General features: G+C 39.4%; 1 protein-coding gene across 1 annotated transcript in view; it reads right to left on the bottom strand.

The window, feature by feature from the left end:
* The window catches only part of MTX2 (metaxin 2), a 66,726-nt gene extending 42,890 nt beyond the window's left edge, over positions 1-23,836 (bottom strand). The window contains exon 1 of the mRNA XM_060256963.1: positions 23,741-23,836. Coding sequence (XP_060112946.1) covers positions 23,741-23,780 — 40 coding nt within the window. The 5' untranslated portion in view covers positions 23,781-23,836. The remainder of the gene's footprint in view (positions 1-23,740) is intronic.
* Between the last annotated feature and the right edge of the window lie 1,908 nt (positions 23,837-25,744).

The raw sequence follows: 25,744 nt of genomic DNA, 5'->3' as shown, positions 1-25,744 counted from the left end.
AAACTAATCATATCTAACTGTCATAACAAAACCCTTTCCTGTTCTCCATTACAATGTTTATTACTTTAAAATGAAAGCTTGAGCCCTGAAGTAATACATTCGAGGCATATTCTTAATTCTTTAAGGTGGAAAAAAGGCAACATTAATATGGCTAATGTCACAAACTGAACTGTGTATGAGTTCGCATTATCATAGAGAAGTTAATTGCCAAAGAAAAAAAAACCAGTGAAAGTTTATTAAGAATTTCTGGAAAGATGAAAGCTATGAATCTTTCCAATCATTTTACTGTGAAATAAGTGTGTAGTAGTTTACTTGGTCAGCGCAGGGGATCTAAATCCTCTGTTACATATCTGCTGTAGGGGACTTACAGTTTCCCAGCTTTCAGACAGCCATATTTCATTACTGGAAAATGCATTCCACAGTTCAAGCCTGTGGGATACCGACAGTGAGGGCTTTTTTTGGTAGCAGGAATCCTTTGCATATTAGACCACACACCCCTGATGTAGCCAATCCTCCAAGAGCTTACAGTAGGCCCTGTACTAAGAGCCCTGCAAGCTCTTGGAAGGACTGGCTACATTGGGGGGGAGGCATAGCCAAATATGCAAAGGAGTTTCTGCTACAAAAAAAGCCCTGCCTGCAGCAATAAAAAGTATTGTGTAGAATGTTGCACAAGCATCTCCAGCATCTACTGGATAGTGAAGTGGACATTCAGCCAGTGTCATAGAGTTGTTAGAGTTTTCAGTCTAGGATCTGGGAGATATAGGTTCAAATCACCACTCTGCACCCTGACCTGGATAGCCCAGGAAAGGCTGATCTTGACAGATCTCTCAGAAGTTAAGCCAGGCTGACTCTGGCAAGTACTTGGATGGGAGACCCCCTTGGAATAACAGCAGTAGGGAGGTCAGGGGCAGGCTTTATTCAGCCACCTTCCTGAATATCCTCCAGGTTGCCGGTAGGGGTCAGTCACCAGAAGTCACCATGACTTCCAGGTGCACACACACTCACACACAAATACAAAAAAATCCCCCTCCCCCAAAAAAGAGCATATAGAATTATATGGCCCAGACTAGCCTGATCTCGTCAGATCTCTGAAGCTAAGCAGGGTTGACTCTGGCAAGTACCTGGATGGAAGACCTCCCAAGGATACCAACAGCTGGAAGGGCAGGGTTTATTCAGCCACCTCCCTGAATATTCTCCAGGCCGCCAGCAGGGGTCAGTCACCAGAGGTTGCCATGACTTCCAGGTGCACACACACACTCTCACAAGTGCACACATACATGCACATATAAATACAAAATACCCACTCTGTCACAGAAGCTCTCTAGGTGACCTTGGGCCAGTCACACTCTCACCACAACCTACCTCACAGGGTTGTGTTAACAAGATAAAATGGAAAAGCGAATGATGTAATCTGCTTTGGGTACCCACTGGGGACAAAGGCAGGGTATAAACCGAGTAAAAATCTAAACATATATAAATAAAATCAGTTCTGACAAGCAACTTGACTCCTCCAACCACTATGCCTGCATAATTTTATGATATTTTAATCAATTACTTCCTTGGCATGGGAGAGCATATGGAAGAAAAGTGGTATGTTTAGATGTCTACTGTGTGGAACCAAAGCTGAATTTAGCATTACGGCACATGCTAGCCAAAGCCCCACAGACATAAATGGCACCCTCCATGATAGAATCAGAAAAAGGTAGCATTTAAAACAAAATAGCATATCACATTAAAAAAAAATTAAATGTCCTCTTACATCTCATGTAAACTTTGAATTCTCAATTATTACATCTTGACTTTGTGTCCATTCCCTTGATCTTTATCTACAGCCTCAGAGGATCATTTATAGAAGTAGTTTTATTCATTTAGAAAATTTATATACCATCTCTCCAGAGACCTGCTTAAGGTGGCTTACAACTAATAAATAAAATAACAAATAAACAAACAATAAAAACAAAGCCACTATGCCCCAAACATTAAAAACCATGCACTACAATATATCAAAATACAGGCATTTAAAAACACCCTTAGAGTTTTCTACAGCCATCAGAGAACCAAGCAAGCTACCAGACACCAGGACTGCTTCTTCAAGGGAGGGGGATACTCCCCCATTTGCTCTCCTTGCCACTGCAGATATAAGGGCTTACAGCCTCTATGCTTTTCCTTCATGCCCACCACTCTCCTCTTTTCTCTTCAGCAATTTTTTTAATGGTAGTAGGAATACTGCTACACTGGTGGACACTATAGCAATCTTTCTTCTACTGCTTTTAAAAAGCCATATAAAAAACCAGCTTTTTTGGGGGGGGGGGAGGCAGGGGGGATGGTGGGTGCAAAAGGGAAATGATGTAAGCAGGAAAATCCACACCTTCCCACCCATACTCCTTGTCAAATCTTCTTTGGGTCCGATCTTTCAGGAAAGATTGTACCCAAAACAGGTTGGGGGAAATGAAGAGGTCAGACTGGGAGAAAAACGGAATGCAGACAAGTGCATGATGTCATCATATGGAAGCCCAAAAGGAAATGGCTTCAGTTGTGGGGGAAGCGGGGAAAAAGCTATGTGTGGAAGCAACCCCCGTTGCTAAATGTATGGTTTATAATCTAAGTTAAGACACAGAAAATAAAATCTACCTTATTATTTTAAAAAGCAGGGCTTTTTGTAGCAGAAACTCCTTTGCATATTAGGCCACACACCCAATGTAGCCAATCTTCCAACAGCTTACAGGACAAATAGTACAGGGCCTACGGAATACTGTTTGCTACCAAAACCAGAAAAAAACGGAAATGATCTATGCTTTCAGAAGTATTTGAAGACCATCTGTTTATGCTGGCCTTTAAGGGTCAGAGTGAAGCTGGGAAAGGGTGGTGAAATTTCAGAGAATTTAATAAAACTTTATTGTGTTCTGCCAGGAAGGGGTTGCTTTTCTTACTGAACTCGAACTTTGGGATATAAAATCTAAACAAGTGAAAAATGTGATTCCCAATGACACATAAATAAAATATAGTAGTATTATCCATGTCTTTCTGAACTTTGGCTTGAGAGCAATACCTGGAATTAGTAAGGATCAGAAGGAGAGGGGAATCTATAAAGTGATGTGTCTTTAACAAGGGAGGGGAAAAGAGCACACAACATTTTCTAATGTATAGCATGACTCTACCCTTATGAACAATAGGTGAAGGCATAATTTGTAGAATAATAGGTACTAATATTACACGCTGCTTCAGTTCTGTCATATTTCCAATCCATCAAGTTGATTAATGCCATAATAACTCCTCACAAATTTATCATTTGTCTAATAATGAAGATAAACCAAGTTTATTCATCAGCAGCTGGATTCTTTTGGTCTTTAGATATTATTCGGCCATCTCACCTCAGCCATGCTCAGACCAGCAGGAAGAAACGGGGCCGTGGGGTGGCGTGGGGGGAGGAGACGCCTGTGGCTGATGTCTTGGAAACCAAGTCATACCATTCTCAGTATGAAGAGGCAAGCACTGAGTTCCTCTTGAAAAAGTCATGTTTTCTTGATTTGATTTGATGCTAGCCTTACATTTGCCTCTAGCTAGATTTGTTACAATACAATGTACTGTATTTACAAACGCAGACTGCGGGATGCATAGTAAGTAGTGCACACTTGAATTGTATTTTAACTGTATTATCTTGTTTTTATTGTTATAACATGGTTTATACCAAGTCCTGTAAGCCGCCCTGAGCTTGCTTCGGCGGGGAGGGCAGGGTATAAATAAAAAATTATTATTATTATTATTATTAAAAAACAGCATGGGAAAGCAGGAGACAACAAGAAGGGAATCTTCAGCAAAGCCTTTAATTACCCAGCATTGTAGAATTTGACTCATATTCCTTCAGGACTCTCTTCCTTCAGGACTATGCTATCTTGTTGTTGTCAAGTCACAGCTGACTATAGTGACTATAGTGCTCTATAAAAAGGCAAGAAATGTTCAGAGGTGGTTTGTCATTGCCTGCCTCTGCATCTCAACCCTGGTATTCCTTAGTGGTCTCTCTTCCAAATACTAACTAACACTTCAGTTCTGAGATCTGACAAAGTCAGGCTAGCCTGGGCTATCCAGGTTAGGGAAATACTATCACACTGGCAGCTATAAAGAAGCTCTTTCCCCCATTTTCTCACCTACGGAGGTTGTTATGGGTAGAGGATGACATAGCAAACTCAAAACCAAACATAAATACACGTAATACCTTTTTGTAGGACCAACCAAAATGGCACGAAATCATGTGCAAGCTTTGTGTCACTTTGGTCCTTAAAAAAAGGTATTACATGGATTGTGCTTTGTTTTTCAATATGATTTTGGGCAATTACCATCCAAAACACATTCTGTCTACCAGTGAATTCAGATTGTCTCCATCTGAAAATCTAGCCCTCATCAGCCAACTACATTTGCAAAGTAGACAAAAAATATTCATATTTTATTTGATCTGGGAGATAGTCTACATGCAGACATTGTACTTGTGTTACTTGTGTTACTGTACACATACTGTGTATGTGTAAACTGGATTCCACAGGGCAGTTAGTGAAGTTGACCACTGCTATACTCTCAAATTTACTGTAGACAAGAAGACCAGATAAAAAGATTTTAACTGTTGCCTTTATGGATCTCAAAGCAGCTTTTAACTTAGTGCCTAGGTAAAGATTATGGAACAAACTTTAAAAATCATCTATTAATAAGCATCTCCTTTTTCTGATCCACTGTATGAGATGTGACCCATCTGGTGAACTGACCAGGGCTATCCCATTGAGTAGAGGAGTCAAGCAAGGATGTATCTTTGCTCCATTGTTATTTAACTTCTATCCCAATGATTTAAGTTCTCACATTTTTAGAGATGAATTCCACCCCCCCAACCCTCTTTTCCTGGCTCATGCAGATGATACAGTTCTTCTGTCAAGGTCTATAGTTGGTCTACATAAGCTTATGGGTTCTTTTTTGGAGTATTACTCCAACAAGGGTTTAGTTATCAATGTTACTAAGTCAAAGGGTCTTCTTTTCAGTTAAAAATTAGGGATAAGGAAGTACAAGTGGTCAATAGTAAGTCAATCCATGGAGTAAGTGGAACATTTCAGATATCTAGGAGTTATTATTCAACAAGTGTTCCTTGGAAGTTGTACTTGAACTCTGTTGTAAGAGTTACTATGAGTACTGAGAAGGCTATCTCAAGATTTTATTACTCCTCAGGTGGCCAATATGTTCCTGTGATAATTAAAATATTTAATGCTAAAATATTGTGGGAGATAGTATATGCTGTCAGGGTTTGGATCAGATCAGTAGCAGACAACATTGACAGGATTCCTATATAATGTTTGGGGAATATTTCTATGTATGGCTGGAATAGCTCTGAGAGCCAAAGCTAAGGAGATGTTCTTTGAAGCAAAGGCCTGAGTCACAGGATTCAATCTGAAAATTAGGATCCAAAAATCAAATCCAGAATCAAGCCTCCTCGGACCAGTCAAACCGAACCATCACACAAGTGACCAGGACAGATTACTGGATCACAGATTATCATGCTTGCGCATTAGCCACAATGCAACAGAAACAATGAATAGACAAGAATTGACCAAGCTCATTAGAAGATATCTGAGGAACTTTGATTATGAGAATATGTTGATTAAAGCTCACAGAATGTGTTCATCTTTTCCAGTAAACATTCTCCCTCCAACAGTACTCTCCTTCCAGTAAACATTCTCCCTCCCTCCAATCTACCTGAGCAAACTTTGCCAAAATATAGAAGGGCATTCCGTGCTTGTGTACCTGAATGCTCCACCTTTAGCAGTGATGTTAGGAAGATTCCATGGAACATTACTGGATATACTCTACAATTGTGGTGACAACAGAATTGATTTTGCGAATCATATTCTTTTTGACTGCCCTAAATTTTCAGATCTAAGAGCTGAACTGATCTCTGAATTATTTAATCAGGACTTTTAATCTCTCCAGAAGCTAAATAATCTTGGCTACTCAGAGACAAAGATAAACAAACCACAAAATTTCTGGCAGCTGCTGTTAAGTTGCATGATAATTGTTGTAATAGTTTTTAGGCTCTCCTTTTGTGGGGTGAGAATTTGTTGTTTATGCTTCCGGTACAGTAAATTTCAGTAAACATGAGAATAGCCTGTTGCTGTGCCTCTCTCCTCCCTCACTCTTCATACAAACAAACAAACAAACAAACTGAGGTTACCCACAACATATGAATGTTCAATTATAGGTTAACCACAGTTAATTCCTCCTCCATCTCCCATAGTATCTTAAACTAAGCTTTAATCCAAGTTTAGAATTCCTCTTCATGAAGTAAGAAATTATAAACCCACATGTCTGCATGCACACATCATGGGTATCCAGAAGAAGAAGATGGCAGATTTATACCCCGCCCTTCTCTCTGAATCAGAGACTCAGAGTGGCTTACAATCTCCTATATCTTCTCCCCCCACAACAGACACCCTGTGAGATGGGTAGGGCTGAGAGGGTTCTCACAGCACCTGTTCTTTCAAGGACAACTCCTGCGATGGCTATGGCTGACCCAAGGCCATTCCAGCAGCTGCAAGTGGAGGAGTGGGGAATCAAACCCAGTTCTCCCAGATGAGAGTCCGCACACTTAACCACTACACCAAACTGGCTCTCAGAATGAGTTCTAACCATGACTGCCCATGCAAGAAGGTAAAGGAAAAGAGCAACAAACCTGATAACAAGCCCAGTTTGAGCACATTTTCACTTAACTTAAGGAGAAGTTGTGAAAGCAGCCTCCATTTTTTAAGACGTCGAAAGCTCAGGGATGAATTCACATATTCTTGACAACAGCACATGTCAAAAGGCTGTCACGTGTTAAACACTACAACGATTTGCTATGACCTAACTCACAATGCTTTCCAATGGAGCCTGTTTATATATATTTAAGTGAGTATAAATTGTCAAGTTATGCGTATGTCATGAGTCTACTGGCCCTTAATTTTCCCTTTGTCTTTGGATCAGCTTCATTTTCTACCTTCTGCCAATGCAAGAGGTCTGCCTTGGAGGAAAGAAAGTGACAACCTGCTAGTTGGACCAATAATCATCCCTTATCTGGTGAAATGTCACTCAGAACTATTAATGTCTCATTCAAGAAGGTATAAATATTGGACAGCCTGAATGTTAATTCTTAGGCACTGCTTCAAAAATTTATATTTCCGATTTTCCCTTGGCTGGGAAAGACTTGCTCTAGTAGTAGTCATACCCAAGCTCCAGAGGGGTCTACTTTCATAGACCCTTGCTTACTTAATTTATGACCCTGGTATAGGAATGAACTATACTTGCATCCTTGGAAGATATCACTCCTTAGAGATTGATTGGGGAAATTACACTCTATTAACCCAGCTGGACATTCCTACTGCTTTAAACGGCAGCCCTGTTTAAAAGAAGGAAGTTCCACTGAACACAGTGGTATTTATTTCTAAGTAAATATCATTTGGCTCCTGCTGTTAGATATCATGGACCATGAAGAGCTGATAGTTCAGCTGCAAATCTTGGAGAGCATTTAAAGAATTGCTGTATTCCTTATTCTGAGCACAGAGGTCTTGGAGAATAGTGATGGCTGATGGTTAACTGCTTTGTATCATCTTCTCTCCTTAAAATATTTATATACCCGCCTTCCTTCCAGGTCCCTCTGGTCCCAAGGTGGATAACAACCATAAAAACAGAATAAAAACAACAGGATAAAACAATAAACAGATGTAAAACAGATGTAAAATACATTAAAACCAATCTAAACACACAACTAACAGCATGAACCAACAAGCTCAAGAATTCTGGAATTCAAGGGCTTTCCGGGGAGGAAAATGGCGAGCTGAGTTGTCTCTCGTAACGGGAGCAAGCTGAAGGTCTTGTTCGGGGTAGTGGAGGGCAAACCAAAGCCCACTGCCTACCTTTCTCAGTGAGAGAAAGGTCCAAGACTTGCACTAAAAACTTTAGAAGAGATTTACCTTGGCTGAAAAGGAGCTTTGGAGAAGGGTCCTTTGAGGCTTTGAGGAGTCTCAGAAGTTTGCAAATTATCGTCTGCAAGATCTCTCAGAGCCATGGATTTGGCATAAGCTCGTCACGATCCTAACCTTCTGGGACATTTTTAAACAACTAAAGTCTTGGAAGACCAGTGGAACTTGGATAAACAGAGGAAAAAAGGTACAGAAACTCTTCTTTCACTCCGGAGCTATTTACAGACTAAAGAGACGTTTTAAAGGTGGAAATAAGGGGAAAATATAAAACTTGCAAGTAGAAGAAGGGAAGGGTGAAGTTTGGACTATTTTGACATAAAAGACAGTGTTAAAAACTGCTAAAAATTGAAGAGAAATCATTGTTGTGTCTACTTACGATTTGTGGAATGTAAACAACCATACTGCGCAGGAATATACTGGAACAGTCCTTTAACTCTACTGAGCAAGACAGGAAGTGCGTCAAGCAATCTATAAGGTTGAAGGTGACAGAGACAGGAAGCAGTAAAGAAAAAAGCCTACTCTACATCATAGAGAAACATCGGCAGCCATTGCTGGGAGGTTCAATTTAAAACATCGTTTTAAAAAGATTTGGGACTTTAAAAAGTGACAGAAACGACAGGGAAAAGGGTAAGAAGATAAGAACTATTGACTACATTATTGGTGGGCTCCTGGGGTGATTTTAAAAGGGGAAAAAAAATCTTTAAAAGGAGAAAAAATCGCGGCCGCCATTTTGGATTTTTTAAAGACTTTTTTGTTAAATATCTTTGCTTTGGGGGCTCAGAAACCAGCGAAATTGGGCTTGCTGGAAAGGGCAAGCCCTGCTCTATTGAACCTGACTGTCAGATTTTAAATTGGTGAGGTCAAAAATTTCGTCATTTTTTTAAAGGGGAAAAATTCTTCAAAAATTTATATCTGGGCCTGGGAAGCTCAGAAGAAAACAGAACAAAGTTTAATTGAGAGAGAAAATTTAGACCTTCTGAACTTGGTAGTCAAACTTGCAAATTGTGCGACGGAAATTTTTGGTATTTTAATTGCATCCCCCTTGCTCTTTGCTTAAATGTCAGAGCCCAGGCAGCCCCGAACAAGAGCCCTTTCATTAGATAAAATGCAAGACCAAATGGAGGCTATGGAAGCCAGGATTATGAAAGGAGTTAAGAAAATGATGGAAGAGTTGAAGGAAGAACTTACTACAGTGATTAAAAAAGAAGTGGATGACCTCAAAAACCAAATTGGGAAAATAGACAAGAAAGTACAGGAGGTGGAGGAGAAAGTTAAAATACATGATACCACCTTGCTGAAAGTACAAGAAAAAGTGACGATTCACGACTGCAAATTAATGGAAAATCAGCTACGTTTGAGAGGAGTACCTGAGGAAGAGAATGATGATTTGAAAGGATATATAACAAACATAATCGCAGAATTCTTAGAAGAAGACCCTGATAAGACTAAAAGCATGTATGATCACATGTATAGAGTCAACTCGCTATATGCCAAAAAAAATAACTTACCAAGAGATGTGGTTGTAAGATTCATGACAAAGGAAATGGTGGGAAGGATTATGAAGAGAAACTTTGAACAATCATTGATAGTAAGAGGTAGCAGAGTGAGAATTATGAAGGAGCTACCGAAAGAAGTGATAAATGACAGGAGAACATATAAAAAGTTGACAGAAAAATTGAAAGACAATGGCACAAGGTATAGATGGATAATCCCCGAGGGTGTGAGCTTTGAACTTCAGGGGAAGAGAGTCACGATCACAAATGCCCGAGAACTGAGGAGATTTTTTGAAGAAAATAAAGAATTTGCACCATGATGGATTACAAACTATTGTCTTGGAATGTTAATGGACTAAATTCACCACAAAAAAGAAGGGCAACCTTTCATTGGATTAAAAAGCAAAATTGTAATATAATTTGTTTGCAAGAAGTCCACATTAAACAAAAGGATTATAAATTTTTATGGAACAAACAATTGGGAAGGGAATTTTTTTCGTTAGCTGACCAGAAAAAAAGGGGAGTAGTTTTTTATATTAAACAAGACCTGGAGCCAAAATTGGTATTTAAAGATAAGGATGGAAGATTTGTAGCAGTGGAAATAACATCAAATGGGAAAAAAACGCTGTTATTGGGACTATATGCACCTAATGGTGCAAAAGATGTTTTTTTTAAAGACATTACACAACAACTAGATGAGTTGACCTACGATCAAATACTCTTAATGGGAGATTTTAATGGAACAGTTGAGAACTCATTGGATAGATCCGGAGGGAAAAAAAATAGTGGAAAAGAAGGAAAATTGCCAAAGTCTTTTTTTGAATTAGTAAAACAGGAAAATTTGGAGGACATATGGAGAAAGTTTAACCCTGAAGTGCGGGACTATACTTTTTTTTCTGCAAGACATAAGACATTTTCTAGAATTGACATGCTATGGGGAACCAGAGATTTAGGCCTCATAACAAGAAAGATAGAGATTTTGCCTAAAATTGGCACTGACCATAACCCAATAATGTGGATTACAAAACTGTCCAAAAGATTGAGAAGATGGAGATTGAATGAAGACTTGCTACAGAACAAAGAAACAGTGACTTTCCTAGGAAAAGAAACTAAAGAATTTTTCCAAGTGAATGATAAAGAAGATATCGATTTTCAGACGGTCTGGGATGCTTATAAAGCAGTAATGAGAGGGTTGCTGATTACTTTGAACAATAAAGATAAAAGGGAAAAAGAAAAACAACTACTGGATATTCAAAATGAAATAAAGAAAAAAGAAGGAGAGCTGAGGAAAAGACCAGGGAAAAAGAAAATTCTAAGGGAAATTTCAATATTGCAAACTCAACTAAGACATTTATTAAACAAAGAAGTAGAATGGAACTTGAAAAGGCTCCAGCAAAAATCGTTTGAAGGAGCAAATAAGACGGGGAAATACTTGGCGTGGCAGCTGAAAAAAAAGAGGGAAAATAAAATAATTAATAGAATTGTGATAGATGAAAGAGACGTAGTTACTCAAGAGGGAATAAAAAGAGAATTTTTTAAGTATTATGCCAAGCTGTTTAAAGGTGCTGAAGTAAAGAGAAAAAAGATAGATGAATATCTACAGAAAATAAAAATTGAGCCATTAACTGAGAATATGAGAAAAATTTTGAATGACCCAATTGAAAAAATAGAAATTGAGGCAGCAATCAACGTGATGAAAAATGATAAAGCTCCCGGGCCAGATGGTTATACAGCCAAGTATTTTAAAATGTTTAAAGATGAATTAATACCAAAATTACAGAAGCTGATGAATGCAATAAGAGTCAAAGGGAAGGTACCAAATACATGGAAAGAAGCTGTTATTTCTTTGATACCTAAAGAAGAAAGAGATGTTACAAATGTGAAAAATTACAGACCAATTTCACTTTTGAACAATGATTATAAAATATTTACAAGAATTCTGGCAGAACGTCTTAAGCAATATTTGATAAATTTTATAAAAGAGGACCAAGCCGGTTTTCTTCCCAAAAGACAAATAAGAGACAATATTAGAACTGTTGTAAATATTGTAGAATATTATGAAAGACATCCAGAAAAGGAAGTAGCGCTATTCTTTGCGGATGCAGAAAAAGCATTTGACAATTTAAATTGGGACTTTATGTTTGCAGTGATGGAAAAAATGGAGCTTGGAGAAAGTTTTATAAGAATGATAAAGGCAATATATTCTGAACAAAGTGCAAGGCTGTGCATTAACGCAGATCTTACAGATGAAATGAAAATTAGTCAAGGTACCAGACAAGGCTGCCCGCTTTCGCCATTGCTGTTTATAATGACTCTTGAAATTTTACTAATGCAGATTCAAGAAGAAAAAGATTTAGAAGGACTACAAATAAAAGGATTTACCTATAAATACAGAGCATTTGCAGATGATATAATGTTTATAAATGAAAATCCTTTACAAGTTACACCTTTGTTGTTAATGAGAATACAAGAGTTTGGGGAGTTGGCGGGACTTTATATAAACAAAGAAAAATCAAAAATCTTATGTAAGAATATGCAGAAAAATAGACAACAAGAACTACAAAGACTAACGGGTTGTGAAGTTACCTCTAAGGTAAAATACCTAGGGGTAGAGATAACAATGAAAAATATTGATTTGTTTAAGAACAATTATGAAAAGCTATGGCGTAAAATAGAAGAAGATATGCTAAAGTGGAACAAGCTCAATTTGTCACTGTTGGGTAGAATAGCTGCAGTAAAAATGAATATTTTACCAAGGATTATGTATCTGTTTCAAACCATCCCCATTGTGAAAGATGCTAAGCAATTTGATAAATGGCGAAGAAAAATTTCGGAATTCGTGTGGGCCGGGAGGAAACCTAGAATTAAAATGAAAGTCCTGATAGATGCGAAAGAGAGAGGTGGATTCCAATTACCAGATTTGAAACTGTATCATGAAGCAATTTGTTTAGTATGGTTAAAAGAATGGATAACGTTATTAAATAAAAAACTTCTAATGTTAGAAGGCCATGGAAAAAAAAAAAAAAATTCGGCTGGCATGCATATTTGTACTATGGAAAAAAGAAGATGGACGGTCTTTTCTCTCACCATTATATAAGGAGTAGCTTATTAAATGTGTGGATAAAGTACAAGAAATATGGTGATGAGAGGAGACCTTTATGGATAGTGCCGGCTGAAGTGATAAAGTTAACGGCCAAAACAGTCAAGGAAAAACAACTATCATACAACCAGTTACTAAAAATACAAAGCGGGAAAATAGAATTGAAAACTGCAGAAGAACTAAACTATAAATATGATTGGTTTCAAATGCAACAAATAAAAAGTTTGATGGAGAATGATATCAAAGCTGAAGGAATAAGGAAAGAACAAACAGAAATGGAAAGAGTTCTGCTTGGAGATAATGAGAAATTAATTTCAAAAGTGTACAAATTACTTTTACAATGGGCTACAGAAGATGAAGTAGTGAAATCTCAAATGATAAAATGGGCAATTAATGTAAATAAAGAAATAAAGATGGAATCTTGGGAATATCTGTGGAAAAATTCCATGAAACTCGCAACATGTCATAGTATTAAAGAGAACTGTTTTAAGATGATGTATAGATGGTATATGACTCCAAAAAAATTAGCAAAGATGAACAATAAGATGCCAGATAGGTGCTGGAAATGTAAAAAGCATGAAGGTTCTTTCTACCATATGTGGTGGACTTGTGAAAGAGCTAAAATGTTTTGGCAAATGATTCAACAAGAGATATCTAAGATCCTGGGATATGAATTCAATAAAGAGGCAGAGACTTTTCTGCTGGGATTACAAATGGAAAAATTTCCAAAAGAAGATAGAACATTAATATGGTACTTGCTCTCAGCTGCTAGGACATTGTATGCGCAGTTGTGGAAGCAAGAAAAAATACCAGAAAAATGGGACTGGATTATGAAAGTTATGTCATGGAGTGAAATGGACAAATTAACAAGAAAATTAAGAGACTGTGATTTAGAACTTTTTAACCAAGAGTGGAAGAAATTCAGAAGATATGTAGAGAAAGAGTGGAAAATAAAAGGACATTGGACAATTTTTGAGGATTAAGATTTTTAAGATAACAATACAATACAATTCTTGAAGGGGGTTCTTCTTCCCTATGTTTCTTTTTTGTTTCGTTTTTTTTCTTGATAGTTAAGGGTACCTTTAATATCTGTTTTTTTAAAGAAAATAACACTGGCGGGGGTCAAGTAATTGGGGGAGGGGTGGGAGAAAGTAAGATGTGGGGTAGAATGATGGTCTTTTTCTTAATATATATTAAGCTTTTTATAAGTTGTAGTTATAGTTCTACTACCATATGTTACTAATAAAATTGTTTATTCAAAAAAAAAAAAAAAAAGAATTCTGGAATTCCCACAGGTCATTAAACACAACCGACCAACTTCTGCATAATCTAGATAGAAAGTGCATTAGTCTGTAGCAGCAGAATGAAACAGGAGTTCAATGGAGTCCAATGATCGATTCCAGCGCAGGTTTTTCAAGTCAGAGCTCCCTTCATTAGGTGTACAAGAGGCTGGTTTTTAAACAAATCTGCATAATCCAGTAATTTCAAGCACACACAGAGGACACAGGGACCTAGCAATGGTTTTCCATACTATACTACTGCAGCTGAAACCTTTCAAAACCAAATCCTTGTTGCCCTGATCTGGGTAGCCCAAGCAAGCCCGATCTCATCAGATCTTGGAAGCTAAGCAGGGTCAACTCTGGTTAGTACTTGGATGAGAGACCTCCTTGGAACACCAAGTTAGGAGGACAAGGGCAGGCTTTATTCAGCCACCTCTCTGAATATTCTCCAACCTCACAGTAGAGATCAGTCACCAGAGGTCAACACGACCTCCAGGAGCAGAAGCACACACACACACAATTAAAAAAAATACCAAAACAAAATCCAAATCCTTGTCAATGCATTTAACATAGAAAAACACTAAAATTCAAGCTTCCTTTACCAGCTGAAAGTTTTTCCTAAAGGTTTCAGCAAGCCAAATTTTAAAAATCTGCCTGTTTTATAAACAAGACATCTAGGTGTGCCTCCCACTAGTCTGCCGATCTTAAAACAGGGACGTTTAAACCATATCCCTAGTTAAAATAAAACAAAATTCTGATATTTTAGAAGTTTGAACTGGACAAGGACTAGATATACATAATCCTTTATTACTTCAATGAACCTGCAGTGTTTGGAACTTTAGTTAAAAGATCTCTCATCCATTAGTAGGGATCAATAAAGGATGAATAAATGAATTAGCTGCCTTATCATCATCATCCAACGTAAATACCTATATGAAGGCACGATCGATTTCAAAATGTACTCAGACCTCTCTTGTAAAATGGCTCTTCTGTACTGTACAGCAGAAAGGGTCAAGAAAACAAGTTCATTAAGGTGGAGATTCAAATGGTCCTTTTTTAACAGAAAGAAAGGGAACATTTGTTAGTGCCTTCCTAAACAGCCTTACATCCTTCTAAGCCCACCGAAGTTGATAGGCTTAAAAGAGTGTAATTCCATTTAGGGTTGCACGGCTAATTATTTAGAAGAAAATGTATTTCATTTCAGGTTTCTGAAGTGTTTGATTACATCAATCACCCTTTTTCTTCTTCTTCTTCTCCTTTTTTGTTAAAAAAACCCTTTCTTTTTTTAAAAAATACAGGTTTTTGACAAGGTACATTTAACAAATGTCCCCAAATGTTACGACAGAAGGAGCCAAATACATTTGACCAGTTCATATAATACACAGAGACAAAAAGAAAAAGAAAGCAACTACAGCAACTGTTATTATATCATTAAGTATTTGTTTTAACCAATAAACTGTATTCAGAAAACATGTGTTTCCTCAATTAGCATATAGACTGAGGTTGGATTTAGTGGGGTTTTGTTATTGTTTTTATAGAAACTGCTTTTGGGTTCAGTACCCAAAAGGAAAGGGAGTCGTTTCTCAATGAAGTCACAAGGATATGAGGGATTCTCCTCAACAGGGACAGGATTTAATTGAGCACCATAATTTCCTAAACCATGGAGTACTAGGTTGAAATAGTAAGGAGGTTTTTCTTTTTCAGGATTTCCTAATTTAATTCTGACTTGAACCAGATTTTTTTAAACTATTACTTTGAACCATGAGGAAATATGGGAAATAAGTGTTTTCCCATTGTTGAGCTATTGTAATTTGGCAACCCCAAAAAGAAAGTTTGTCTTGTCTAACTGGAGGAATCCCTGTATCATCTATGTGTCCCAATAGGAAGGTTTTCCTTTAAAAGGGTTGCCTGGTGATCTATCTTCCCTCAATAAAATCAGTTACACCTAAATGAGAAACCCTAGTTAAAACCCGTAGTTTAGATCCAAACGGAGCCTTCTGCATATGGAAAGTCTCTCTGACACACAGAAGTTTGGTTTTACCATCACACTGGAAGGGTGCACAAGAAATGTGAAACTGAATTCAAAGATGTATTTCTGCAGGGCAAGTGTTTCAGACCTATTACAGAACCTACCCGCACTGTTCTTGCATCCTTAAAACAGCACTGGTTGCTATTTTCTTTCTGCCCAGCGTTCCTTGGACCCAGTCCCTCACTATAACTCAGAGCTGCAGCCTAATCACATGCCAAGATGAAATCCAATCCCTTTGCCCATGACAATCTACCTGTGCAAAGAATTTTCAGCTCTCATTGCTTCATTTATACACAACTCATAATGGTTGTAATAATATTAACAATAGGAATGCTAACAACATTTATGATTTCTTTAACAGATGGAAGGCAAAAAAATAGGAAAACTTAAAAGTTATACAAATTTCTGCAGCTTAAAACTTTTTTCCTCCCTTTATGTTATTTTGCTTTAACATATGCCTCTTTCCCACTTTTCATACAACTGAGCAAGGTTCTCAAATCTAAAGAGCAACTTGAATTATATTAAGTAGTTGGATCCTGACTAAATTGGCAAGCTGCACTGATTCTATCTTCCTTCACAGCCCCCACCCCTGAAATTTTAGTCTGGCTACAACCCAAAATATCCTGCTGAATTCAGCAAGGTATCGCACAGGCTTATGAACCTCACTAAGGAGTCTAGTCTTCCATTGGACAATATGACTTTGTTTGAAGAATAAACCATTGTTAAGTTATTTTCATAGGCTTCTAACAGTTCCTGTCGTGGCCAGTACACTGGCTTGCTGATGTCTTTTAGATAACCTAGTGCTAAATAGCAGAACACTTATCTGTTTATTGTTCATTACACCTGGCTGGTATTATGGCCTGATTCAGTTTTAGCCCCACATTACCAGTGGCAGCACATCACATGTGCATTCCCATCCACTTTAGATGTACTCTTCCAAGTTCCAATGCAGATACATATCTGTGCAAGCAATATGAATACCCTTCTAGATTCAGGCATGTCAGCAAGGCATTTAAAGTAAATTTGTTTATAATCACATAGGTATGAATTCACCTGTGTGGATTTCTTGTTATACATATTAGCAGAAAGAGGAAGATTTCAGAAGAAAAATGCTGAGGAAAGGAAAAGGGAAAAAACTGACTGCTTGACTGCAGATGTTCTAGTTTAGCTGTCCATCTGCAAGGGGGATAGCTAGGATACTCAGGTGGATGGCAGCCAACACTCATACAAAATTAGTCTTCAGCTTACTCTCAAACAAGCTGTGTCTGTACCAAAGAACATCTCACAGGCTCAACAAGTTTAAGCCAAAGTTATTCTAAACTTAACACTCCAGATCAATGAGTTATTTGGCAAGCAGAACTCTTGTTTTAACAGAATGTGTCCAAAGAATGCTCTAACTCTTAAGAAATCCAGAAGCTGCTCAGAAACAGCAAAAAAAGCCCAGACCATCCTCCAAAAGTTTGCAGTAGGCCCTATCATAAGAGCCCTGTAAGCTCTTGGAGGATTGGCTACATCGGGGTGTGTGGCCTAATATGCAAAGGAACTCCTGCTGCAAAATGAGCCCTGCTCATAACTTCAGATTTGACTTATGTCACACACCTGTCAAAAAGACTGGCAGCCAACTTAGCGTTTTAGCTTCTCATGTATGCTTCTTACTCTGTCTGCCTTGTTAGCTGATGAAATTGTGGACCAATTGTCCTTTGGTATCACTCTGCATATTTATTATGACTATAGTCATACCGATGGATCAAAGTGTAAGAGAGAGAAATTTATGTTTGTGTCCCTCTGCAGTCGTTTGATTTCTGGCAAAGGTGAGAGTCGAGCCACAGGCCAGAAAATGCCTATTTTAAAAACTATAGCAATTTCTCCCATTCCAAAATACCAAATCAGACAGGATAAACATTATTTCATCTTTGGGGGGGGGGGGGAAGCCTCCTTTTCTTTTTCACTTATGGAAAGCGAATGGATGCTTTGTAAAACTCCCTGCTCCAACATTATCAGGTAACCCTTAAGAAGACTTATTACTGTAAGAAAGATTAAAGCCTCATACCATCTGAAAACCAAAAAGCTGACTTTCAAGTGGAATAAGAAATTCATTTTCTTACCCTGATGGTTCATTTGTGAGATTGTGATTAATCTCCATCAATTCTCAAGCAGGCCTTCCTCAAAGAGCTCTTAGCATTGTTTTGTGTGATAATGAGTTTGAAATAAGGGCATGGAATTATATTCATAAAGTCCCCCCATGGTGGGGAGGGGAATATATGTATGTATGTATGTATGCATATATTGTTCCCTTGGTGTGAGAAGTATTACTATGCATATCCAGAACTAGAACAGCAAGATTTGCATAGAAAAAAGTGCAAGTAAGGATGGGCACAAATTGGAAAACGAACCACAGTTCAAGCATGAACCAGGCTGTTTCGTGATTCATTTCTAACTGGCTCGTTTGGTTGTGTCATTCGCAAACCCAAAACCAAGCCAGCTTTTTTCTGTGGAGGTTCAGGCGGTTCGTTTTTTGCAGTTCATTCTCCAAACAGCCTGGCATTGATTCAGCCTAGGCAACGCTTAGTGGACTTGTGGAAAGCCTTTGAAAAACCCAAAGCGGTTGTCCATAGAATGATTGGCAGCTCTGGGAGCCAACCACAGAGCTCCTAGTCTGCTCTATGGGAGCCGATTATATGCCAGTGTAAGAGGTATAATCTGACTCGCCTGCTTTCACCTTGCAACACGAAGAGAAAACAATTTATTTTCATGAGAGCAGAATAACTGTTTGCTACATGGCTGATTTAGGGGAAGCTCTGCGAGACTCCTTTTTTACCCAAACAGTGGGACAATTTTTTAAATGCCTCTCCCAAGTGTGGTTTCAGGGACCAAACATGAAGCTAGAGCTGAGTTTTTCTGGGGGTACCTGCATTTTGGGGCTATAATTCTGAAATTCCAAATCCAATCTTTGCCATAGTTGCAAGGCAGGTGGGGGAAAGCCTGCTGAAGATTCCTTGTGAGCTTGGCATCTCTAACTTGAGAAAGGACTGTTCAGCATCTCCCAAACCAAATGAACAAATGAATTATGAACTGGTTCAGGAAATGAAAAAGTTCATGGTTCGTGCAATCAAACAAACCACGAACCAACACAAACCACCATTTTCCCAGTTCATGCCCATTCCTAAGTGCAAGCGAACGATTTCTTCATCCAGTCAACTTTACTGTGGGAAAAAACCCTCTTAACGCTTCATAAGTGATTTGCTCATCGTTTTCTATTTAATCACTAGTGCATTAGAGCACCAGACTACTCTCAGAGTATTCAAACAAAAGCAACTTAACAAGTGGAGGGGGCAATGCTTTAGAAGGTTGAAATTCACCATTGTGCTGAAGTATTAGAGATGAACAAGCACAGAGGAAATAGAGCACTTATGTCTGGCAGACACTATACACATTCTCCAGAGAGGAAGGAAGACCTCCCCCCCACCATGCCAAGTTAATGTCCACCCAGGAGTCATGACCCACTACTCTTTGGCTAAGAAAAATCTCCTTATACAAGGTCTGAAAAATAAAATAGAGTATAATCATCCTAGGGCAGTGTAGGTGCCCATGTAGCCAAGATAGATGTTTTATAGCGGTTATATTGCCAGAGCAGTTACAGTTAATTGGAAATGCATGTCAAAGTGATTGTTTTTGTGAACAGGACCTTCTATTACTAGCCAATCAAATTTCATTTTTATTACCGATATAAAACGTTTCTCAATTATGCCTGCATTGCCACATATACATAATGAGGAATCTGGTATTAAAGAAAATAGAGGAACAGGAAATAAATCCATTATTGTTTTTAAGAGGTACTTATTCAGATACTCATTTATTTCCATTCTTGAGCAATGTTTATGTGGATAACAATAATGCCCCATTGGGTTACAATGATGAAAGAACAGTCTCTCTTCTGGTGTTCAGTGTAGCAACTGTGATGTGTATATATTAGGAACATGTACTGACAATCAATGTTTCATCTATAACCTGCATATACTTCCTTCAAGAATCACATAGCAATACACATAGACATTTCCCCCTTCAGATCCTCAAAGGAAACCTGTGAGGTAAGTTAAGATATGAGAAAGTAAGATTCTTTACTGGAGTATAAGTCAACATTGCTTGAACTACACCAAAATAGCTCTTTAAGAATGAATACACATTTGTATGGCATTCAATGAACATATGAAGCTGCCTTATACTGAATCAGACTCTTGGTCCATCAAAGTCAGTATTGTCTACTCTACTCAGACTGGCAGCGGCTCTCCAGGGTCTCAAGATGAGGTTTTTCACACCTATTTGCCTGGACCCTTTTTTTTTAGTTGGAGATGCCAGGGATTGAACCTTCTGCTTACCAAGCAGATGCTCTACCACTGAGCCACCGTCCATCCCCATATCATGCTGAATCAATCATGCTGAAGTATCTGAAACTTCACAAAGGATGTAGACACCATGGAAACAGTAGAACAGCCCTGTTCACATGTTACAAAGAACATACAAACATCCTCCCTGTACATGTGTATATCTGTTTGAAAAAGATTATTGAATTTTCTTAATAAACTTTTGTGAAACTGGGGGAAAAAAAGATTCAACATGTATTCACTTTATGAACGAAACCAGGGATAAACCTGGGGTTTGTACCACACGTTCAGTTGCATGGGCATTGAAAGTAATATGACAATACAACATACAAAGAACAACCAAGTGTACACTGAACACAGATGGTACAAGCATTTACTGTACTTTGTGAACAGTTATTGTACATTTAGGCAGAGAGTTTTGATCTGCCTCACAGGTGGTGGACTGCAATTAAATACAAGGCATTTTTATTTTAGATTTCAGGTTTTTCTGCATTTTTCAGACTTGCAGAAAGATATGTCTTGCCTGCTCATGGCTCCAATCTTCAGATTTAAGTATACCCACACAACATATACTTCATTAAATATACTGATTAAAATGTACCCAAGCCACATAGATATACCCAGCCATTTTTTATCATTCTTTATCATATCATTTTTTATCATATCAGAATTGTAAGTGCAAAACAATAAAGGTGCTTCTTTGGCATTATAGTAAAAATTATAGATCATTCCATTCTAAGCAACAGTATACTGTCCAATGTCAACAAACTAAAGCTATAACTCTGCTTAAGAATGCACTGTAAGTAAACTGAAACTTTTCAGAACTGGTGCACACAGGGAAATACATAAAATGTGTTACTAATCAGCAGAAGTATTAAATGACTGTGCACATATTCTTCATTTTCATAACTTGCAGACTGTTGCATGTGTGGATGAACTATCCTGGGTTAATCAGAACAAAGTCTCATCCCAGATTAATCCGAATGAAAACTCTCATTCCCTTATGTTAACTCAAACACTGTCATTAGAAACAGATCACCTATTCGCCCAGTCCAGACACCCCATGACGTGTGCCCTAGCCCACATTTTATGTCCCTAGAAGGTAAGTGAAAACATGCATATGCAAATAAAGTGGATCATTTATACTTCAGATGGGATCCTGATTTCATCTGTGATCTATAGCATATTTAGTACATTCTTATCCCACTTTCCTTTTCCAGACCCATTGGTCCCCAGTTTCTTGAGGCCTCTGCAGCTTTGTTGCCTACATCCTGGGAAACAGGGTTTTCTGGACACTTCTAATTATTGCTCTGCTGATTGCACCTTTGCGTATATATCTGCCAAATCAAATAATACTGTGCATCTGGCAAAGAGATCTGGGTCAGAAATTTGTTAACAAGCAAAATAAATGTGTCCATATTTTAAAAAGAAAGCAATATCTCCCCTCCCCCATCAATGTGTACCATACCTGACTTTTTCTCTACCACAGTAGAGGAAAAGACAGGAGGAAGAGCAGGACTATTGAGGGAATGGACTTGGGGGACAAAACTGCAGAGGCCTCAAGAAACTGGGGGCCAGTGGGGCTAGAAAAGGCATGTGGGATAAAAATGTACTAAATAAATGTAATAAACTATTCAAAAACAGATTCAGGTGGGTAGCCGTGTTGGTATGAAGCAACAGAATAAAGTTTGAGTCCAGTGGCACCTTTAAGACCAACAAAGTTTAATTCTGGGTATAAGCTTCCGTGTGCATGCCCAGAATTAAACTTTGTTGGTCTTCAAGATGCCACTTGACTCAAGCTTTGTTCCATTCGACAACAGTCCATCTGCTTTTCAGTAGGAAGCAGTTAAACAAGAACAGCTAGATTTAGCTTCAATATAGGATTACAAAAAGAAAAATTATATTCATATCAGCATTTGGTAAATGTCCGAGCCAGCCTAGCCCAGTCTTTTCAGCCCCTGGAACCTGTGAGGTTGGTCCTGAATAGTACTTGGATGGAAAACCACCAAGGAAAACTAGTTGCTATGCAGAGGAAGGCAATAGCAAACCACCTGTCATATCTTGCCATGAATGCCCCATGGTCTTGGGGTCACCATGAGTTTGTTATGACTTCACAGCACACAGTTTGTTTTTCATTACACATCTTTGAACTTTTCTGTATTCCCTATTCTGTATCTCAGGCCGTTTTCCCACTTACCTTACCCCAGAGCGACGTCCCTCTTCACCGCGCTGCGTCTGCGCGGATTTCGCACAAACTGCTGCGCAGCACCAGGAAGAGCCGCGTAGTCCCAGGGCTTTTGCATTGCAAATGTAAACCGCCAAAAAGCAGGTTTACATTTGCGACGCAAAAGCCCCGGGACTACGCGGCTCTTCCTGGTGCTGCGCAGCAGTTTGTGCGAAATCCGCGCAGACGCAGCGCGGTGAAGAGGGACGTCACTCCAGGGTAAGGTAAGTGGGAAAACGGCCTTAATGTTTCTAATCCCCCTCCCCCAAGTGACTGAGAGACCCACCTAGCAAAGGTGCTTTTCTGGAGTCATCATTACACCTTTCCCGCACAATTCCAAGGCCCATGGCAGGAAGCATGGTTAACACCCATTTATACATTTTTACATGGATTAACACCCATTTATACTTTTTCACCGTTTGTTAAAAAACAAAATTACAGACAGACTTTCAGAAAGGCTGGAGCTTTTTGTACCCACAGTTATTACAAACATTGCTCTGGACACATGCGCCCACACCAATGTTCCCTCTTAAGCTGTGGAGTCTTGTGAGCAGAAATTCTACTTTGTGAGCTACTGGCATTAAGGTTGTGAGCTACTGCATAAACTAGTTTGCTCGTGAGCTAAGACAAAAAATGTGTGAGCCAGAAGTGAAAAAACTGTGAGCTAACTCAGCTTAGAGAGAACACTGGTCCACACCACAACCAACAATGCCATTCTGTGCAAAGTTATTCCAATTTAAGACCACAGAAATCACAAAGGTTAAAGTGAAGCAACGATTACATTGCTGAGGTTTGGTGTGTGTATGGTTCTGGTGGGTAGGCCTTGAATTCAGCAGGAGCTCAGCTCCTGGACCTTTCTGACGGCTCCCCCTCCTTCTCCCCATCTTGTCCATTGACTAGTAGCTGCAGCTGCATAACAATCCCTGGATGAGCTCCACCACCTATTTTTCTACAAAACGACCCCTGGTTCTGGGTTTGATTTCTACCCGAATCCCTCTGCACAGCAGCGCAGCCTGCTTGATACTCAGCAGCAGGAGGAGGATGGCGTTTTGCCTCCCCACCCGCCTGCCCTTCCTCCATCCGCTTCCCCGACACCCGGCGTGTTTCCACCACAAGGCACGCCTCTTCCTTGCAAACACGCGTTGCATTTTCTCCCATTCCCAAGACGGAGAGGGGAGCTGCGGCCATTTTCTACGCCACACCGCCGGCGGCGGCGCCCAGCCCCTTCCCTCGCCTCGCCTCACCTGCGATTTGAGTCACGAAGGCTTCGGCCGCCAGCGACATGATGTTTCCACGCAGGAGGCGGCGACTCGGCTCCCGTCAGGCCGCCCTTCCCCTCGCTCAGCCGGGCAACCCTCGCAGGGTGAAGGGCACCAGCAGGCGCTCCTCGGCGGCTGCGCTGGCAGGCCTGTGGGAGAAGTGCATCCGGGGCCTGCTCCGCCCCTCGGCCTGCTCGCCGAGCTGCTGCGACGACGGAGCAGCCGAGCGGTGCCTGGAAAAGGCCTCGGGCTGCCTGGTCTGCGAGCCAAGAAACGCCGAGCTTGGACTTGGGTTGAGAGCCGTTGCGGAACGTTAGGAGTTATGGGCAGTTATTTATGGTTTTGCTATAAGCGTACTTTTCGAGCATGTGCAGAGGGCTTTCATAGAATTGGAAGGGACCTTCAGGGTAATGTACTCCAACCCAAAGTTCCCTCTAAGCCAGGGGTGGCCAAACTGTGGCTCTTTCACAGATATTGTGTGGCTCTCAAAGCCCCCACTGCCCTGTCTGCCAGCTTGGAAAAGGCATTTCTCTCTTTAAATCACTTCGCCAAGCCAACCGGCAGCTTGGAGAATGCATTTGAAATTAAAGTTGCTTTCTTTCCTCTCTCTTTCTCCTCTCACTCCTTATCTCTTTGCTTTCTTTCTACCCTTCCTGTCTTGTGACTCTAAAATTTATCTGACATTTGTTCTGTGGCTCTTATGTTAAGCAAGTTTGGCCACCGTGCTCTAAGGTGTGAAGTCTTGTGAACAGAAATTCTACTTTGAGAGCTGCTAGCATTCAAGTTGTGAGCTACTGCATAAATTAGTTTGCTCTAGGGCCATTTTTCCTGAGCTAAGACAAAAATGGGTAAGCCAGAGACTAAAAACAGTGAGCTAGCCCACACTAACTCAGTTTAGAGAGAACACTGCTTCCCCTGCACAATGCAGGAAATTCACAAATACCTTCCTACACACGCATACCCAGTGACCCCCGTTCCATGCCCAGAGACTGGCCAAACCCCTCCAGGATCCCTGGCCAAACTGACCTGGAGAAAAATTGCTTCCTGGCCCACAAAGTGGCAATCAGCATTTCTCTGAGCATGCAAGAAAGGATCGAAGCAGCGACGTAACTCTTCCTGCCCTCCTTCTCATGATCTGCCTAAATTCACAGGATCAGCACTGCTGTCAGATGGCCATCTAGCCTCTGTTTAAAGAACTCCAAGAAGGAGAGGTGGCCACCTCCAGAGGAAGCCTGTTTCACCTCTGTAACTGGTTGTCAGGAAGTTCTTCCTAATGTTTAGCCAAAAACTCTTTCAATTCTCCCTCTTTTTATTTCTAAATAAATCAAAAGGGTTAGACCTGAGTAACTGCTAGGTTGTATGTTGTGGAAATCTAAAAAACAACTGTGTCAAAAATACATAACACTTATGAGAAATTTACAAAAATCTATATTGTATTGTGCAAAGGCATCCAAAATTCATTCCAAAGATATAGATCACATAGAGAGCATAAAGTCCCAAACAAAAACACAGTTCCCAAGGATGACTCCAAAAAATTCCAAAAAGTCTATAAGGAGTACTACTACTCAGAAGTAAATTCCAAACGGAGTCAGTTGAAATAATATCGGCGTTTGAGAGAAGCCGGTCTGAGGACCTTGTCAGTTGGCTTGTGAAGAAGCTTCAAATACAGCGGAACGTGATTTATGCCAGTGATTGCGTGAAGGCAAGATTTTCTCCTTCGGAAGCCGTCATCAGTAGAAGGACTCCATTTGGAATTTACTTCTGAGTAGTAGTACTCCTTATAGACTTTTTGGAATTTTTCAGAGTCATCCTTGGGAACTGTGTTTTTGTTTGGGACTTTATGCTCTCTATGTGGTTTATATCTTTGGAATGAATTTTGGATGCTTTTGCACAATATAATAAAAGATTTTTGTAAATTTGTCATAAGTGTTATGTATTTTGACAAAATTGTTTTTTAGATTTCTGTTTATACTGTGTTGCCATTGTTTA

This window comes from Heteronotia binoei, chromosome 16, assembly GCF_032191835.1.
Source record: "Heteronotia binoei isolate CCM8104 ecotype False Entrance Well chromosome 16, APGP_CSIRO_Hbin_v1, whole genome shotgun sequence".
NCBI lineage: Eukaryota > Metazoa > Chordata > Lepidosauria > Squamata > Gekkonidae > Heteronotia > Heteronotia binoei.
This window is presented reverse-complemented; position numbering and strand designations above follow the sequence as displayed.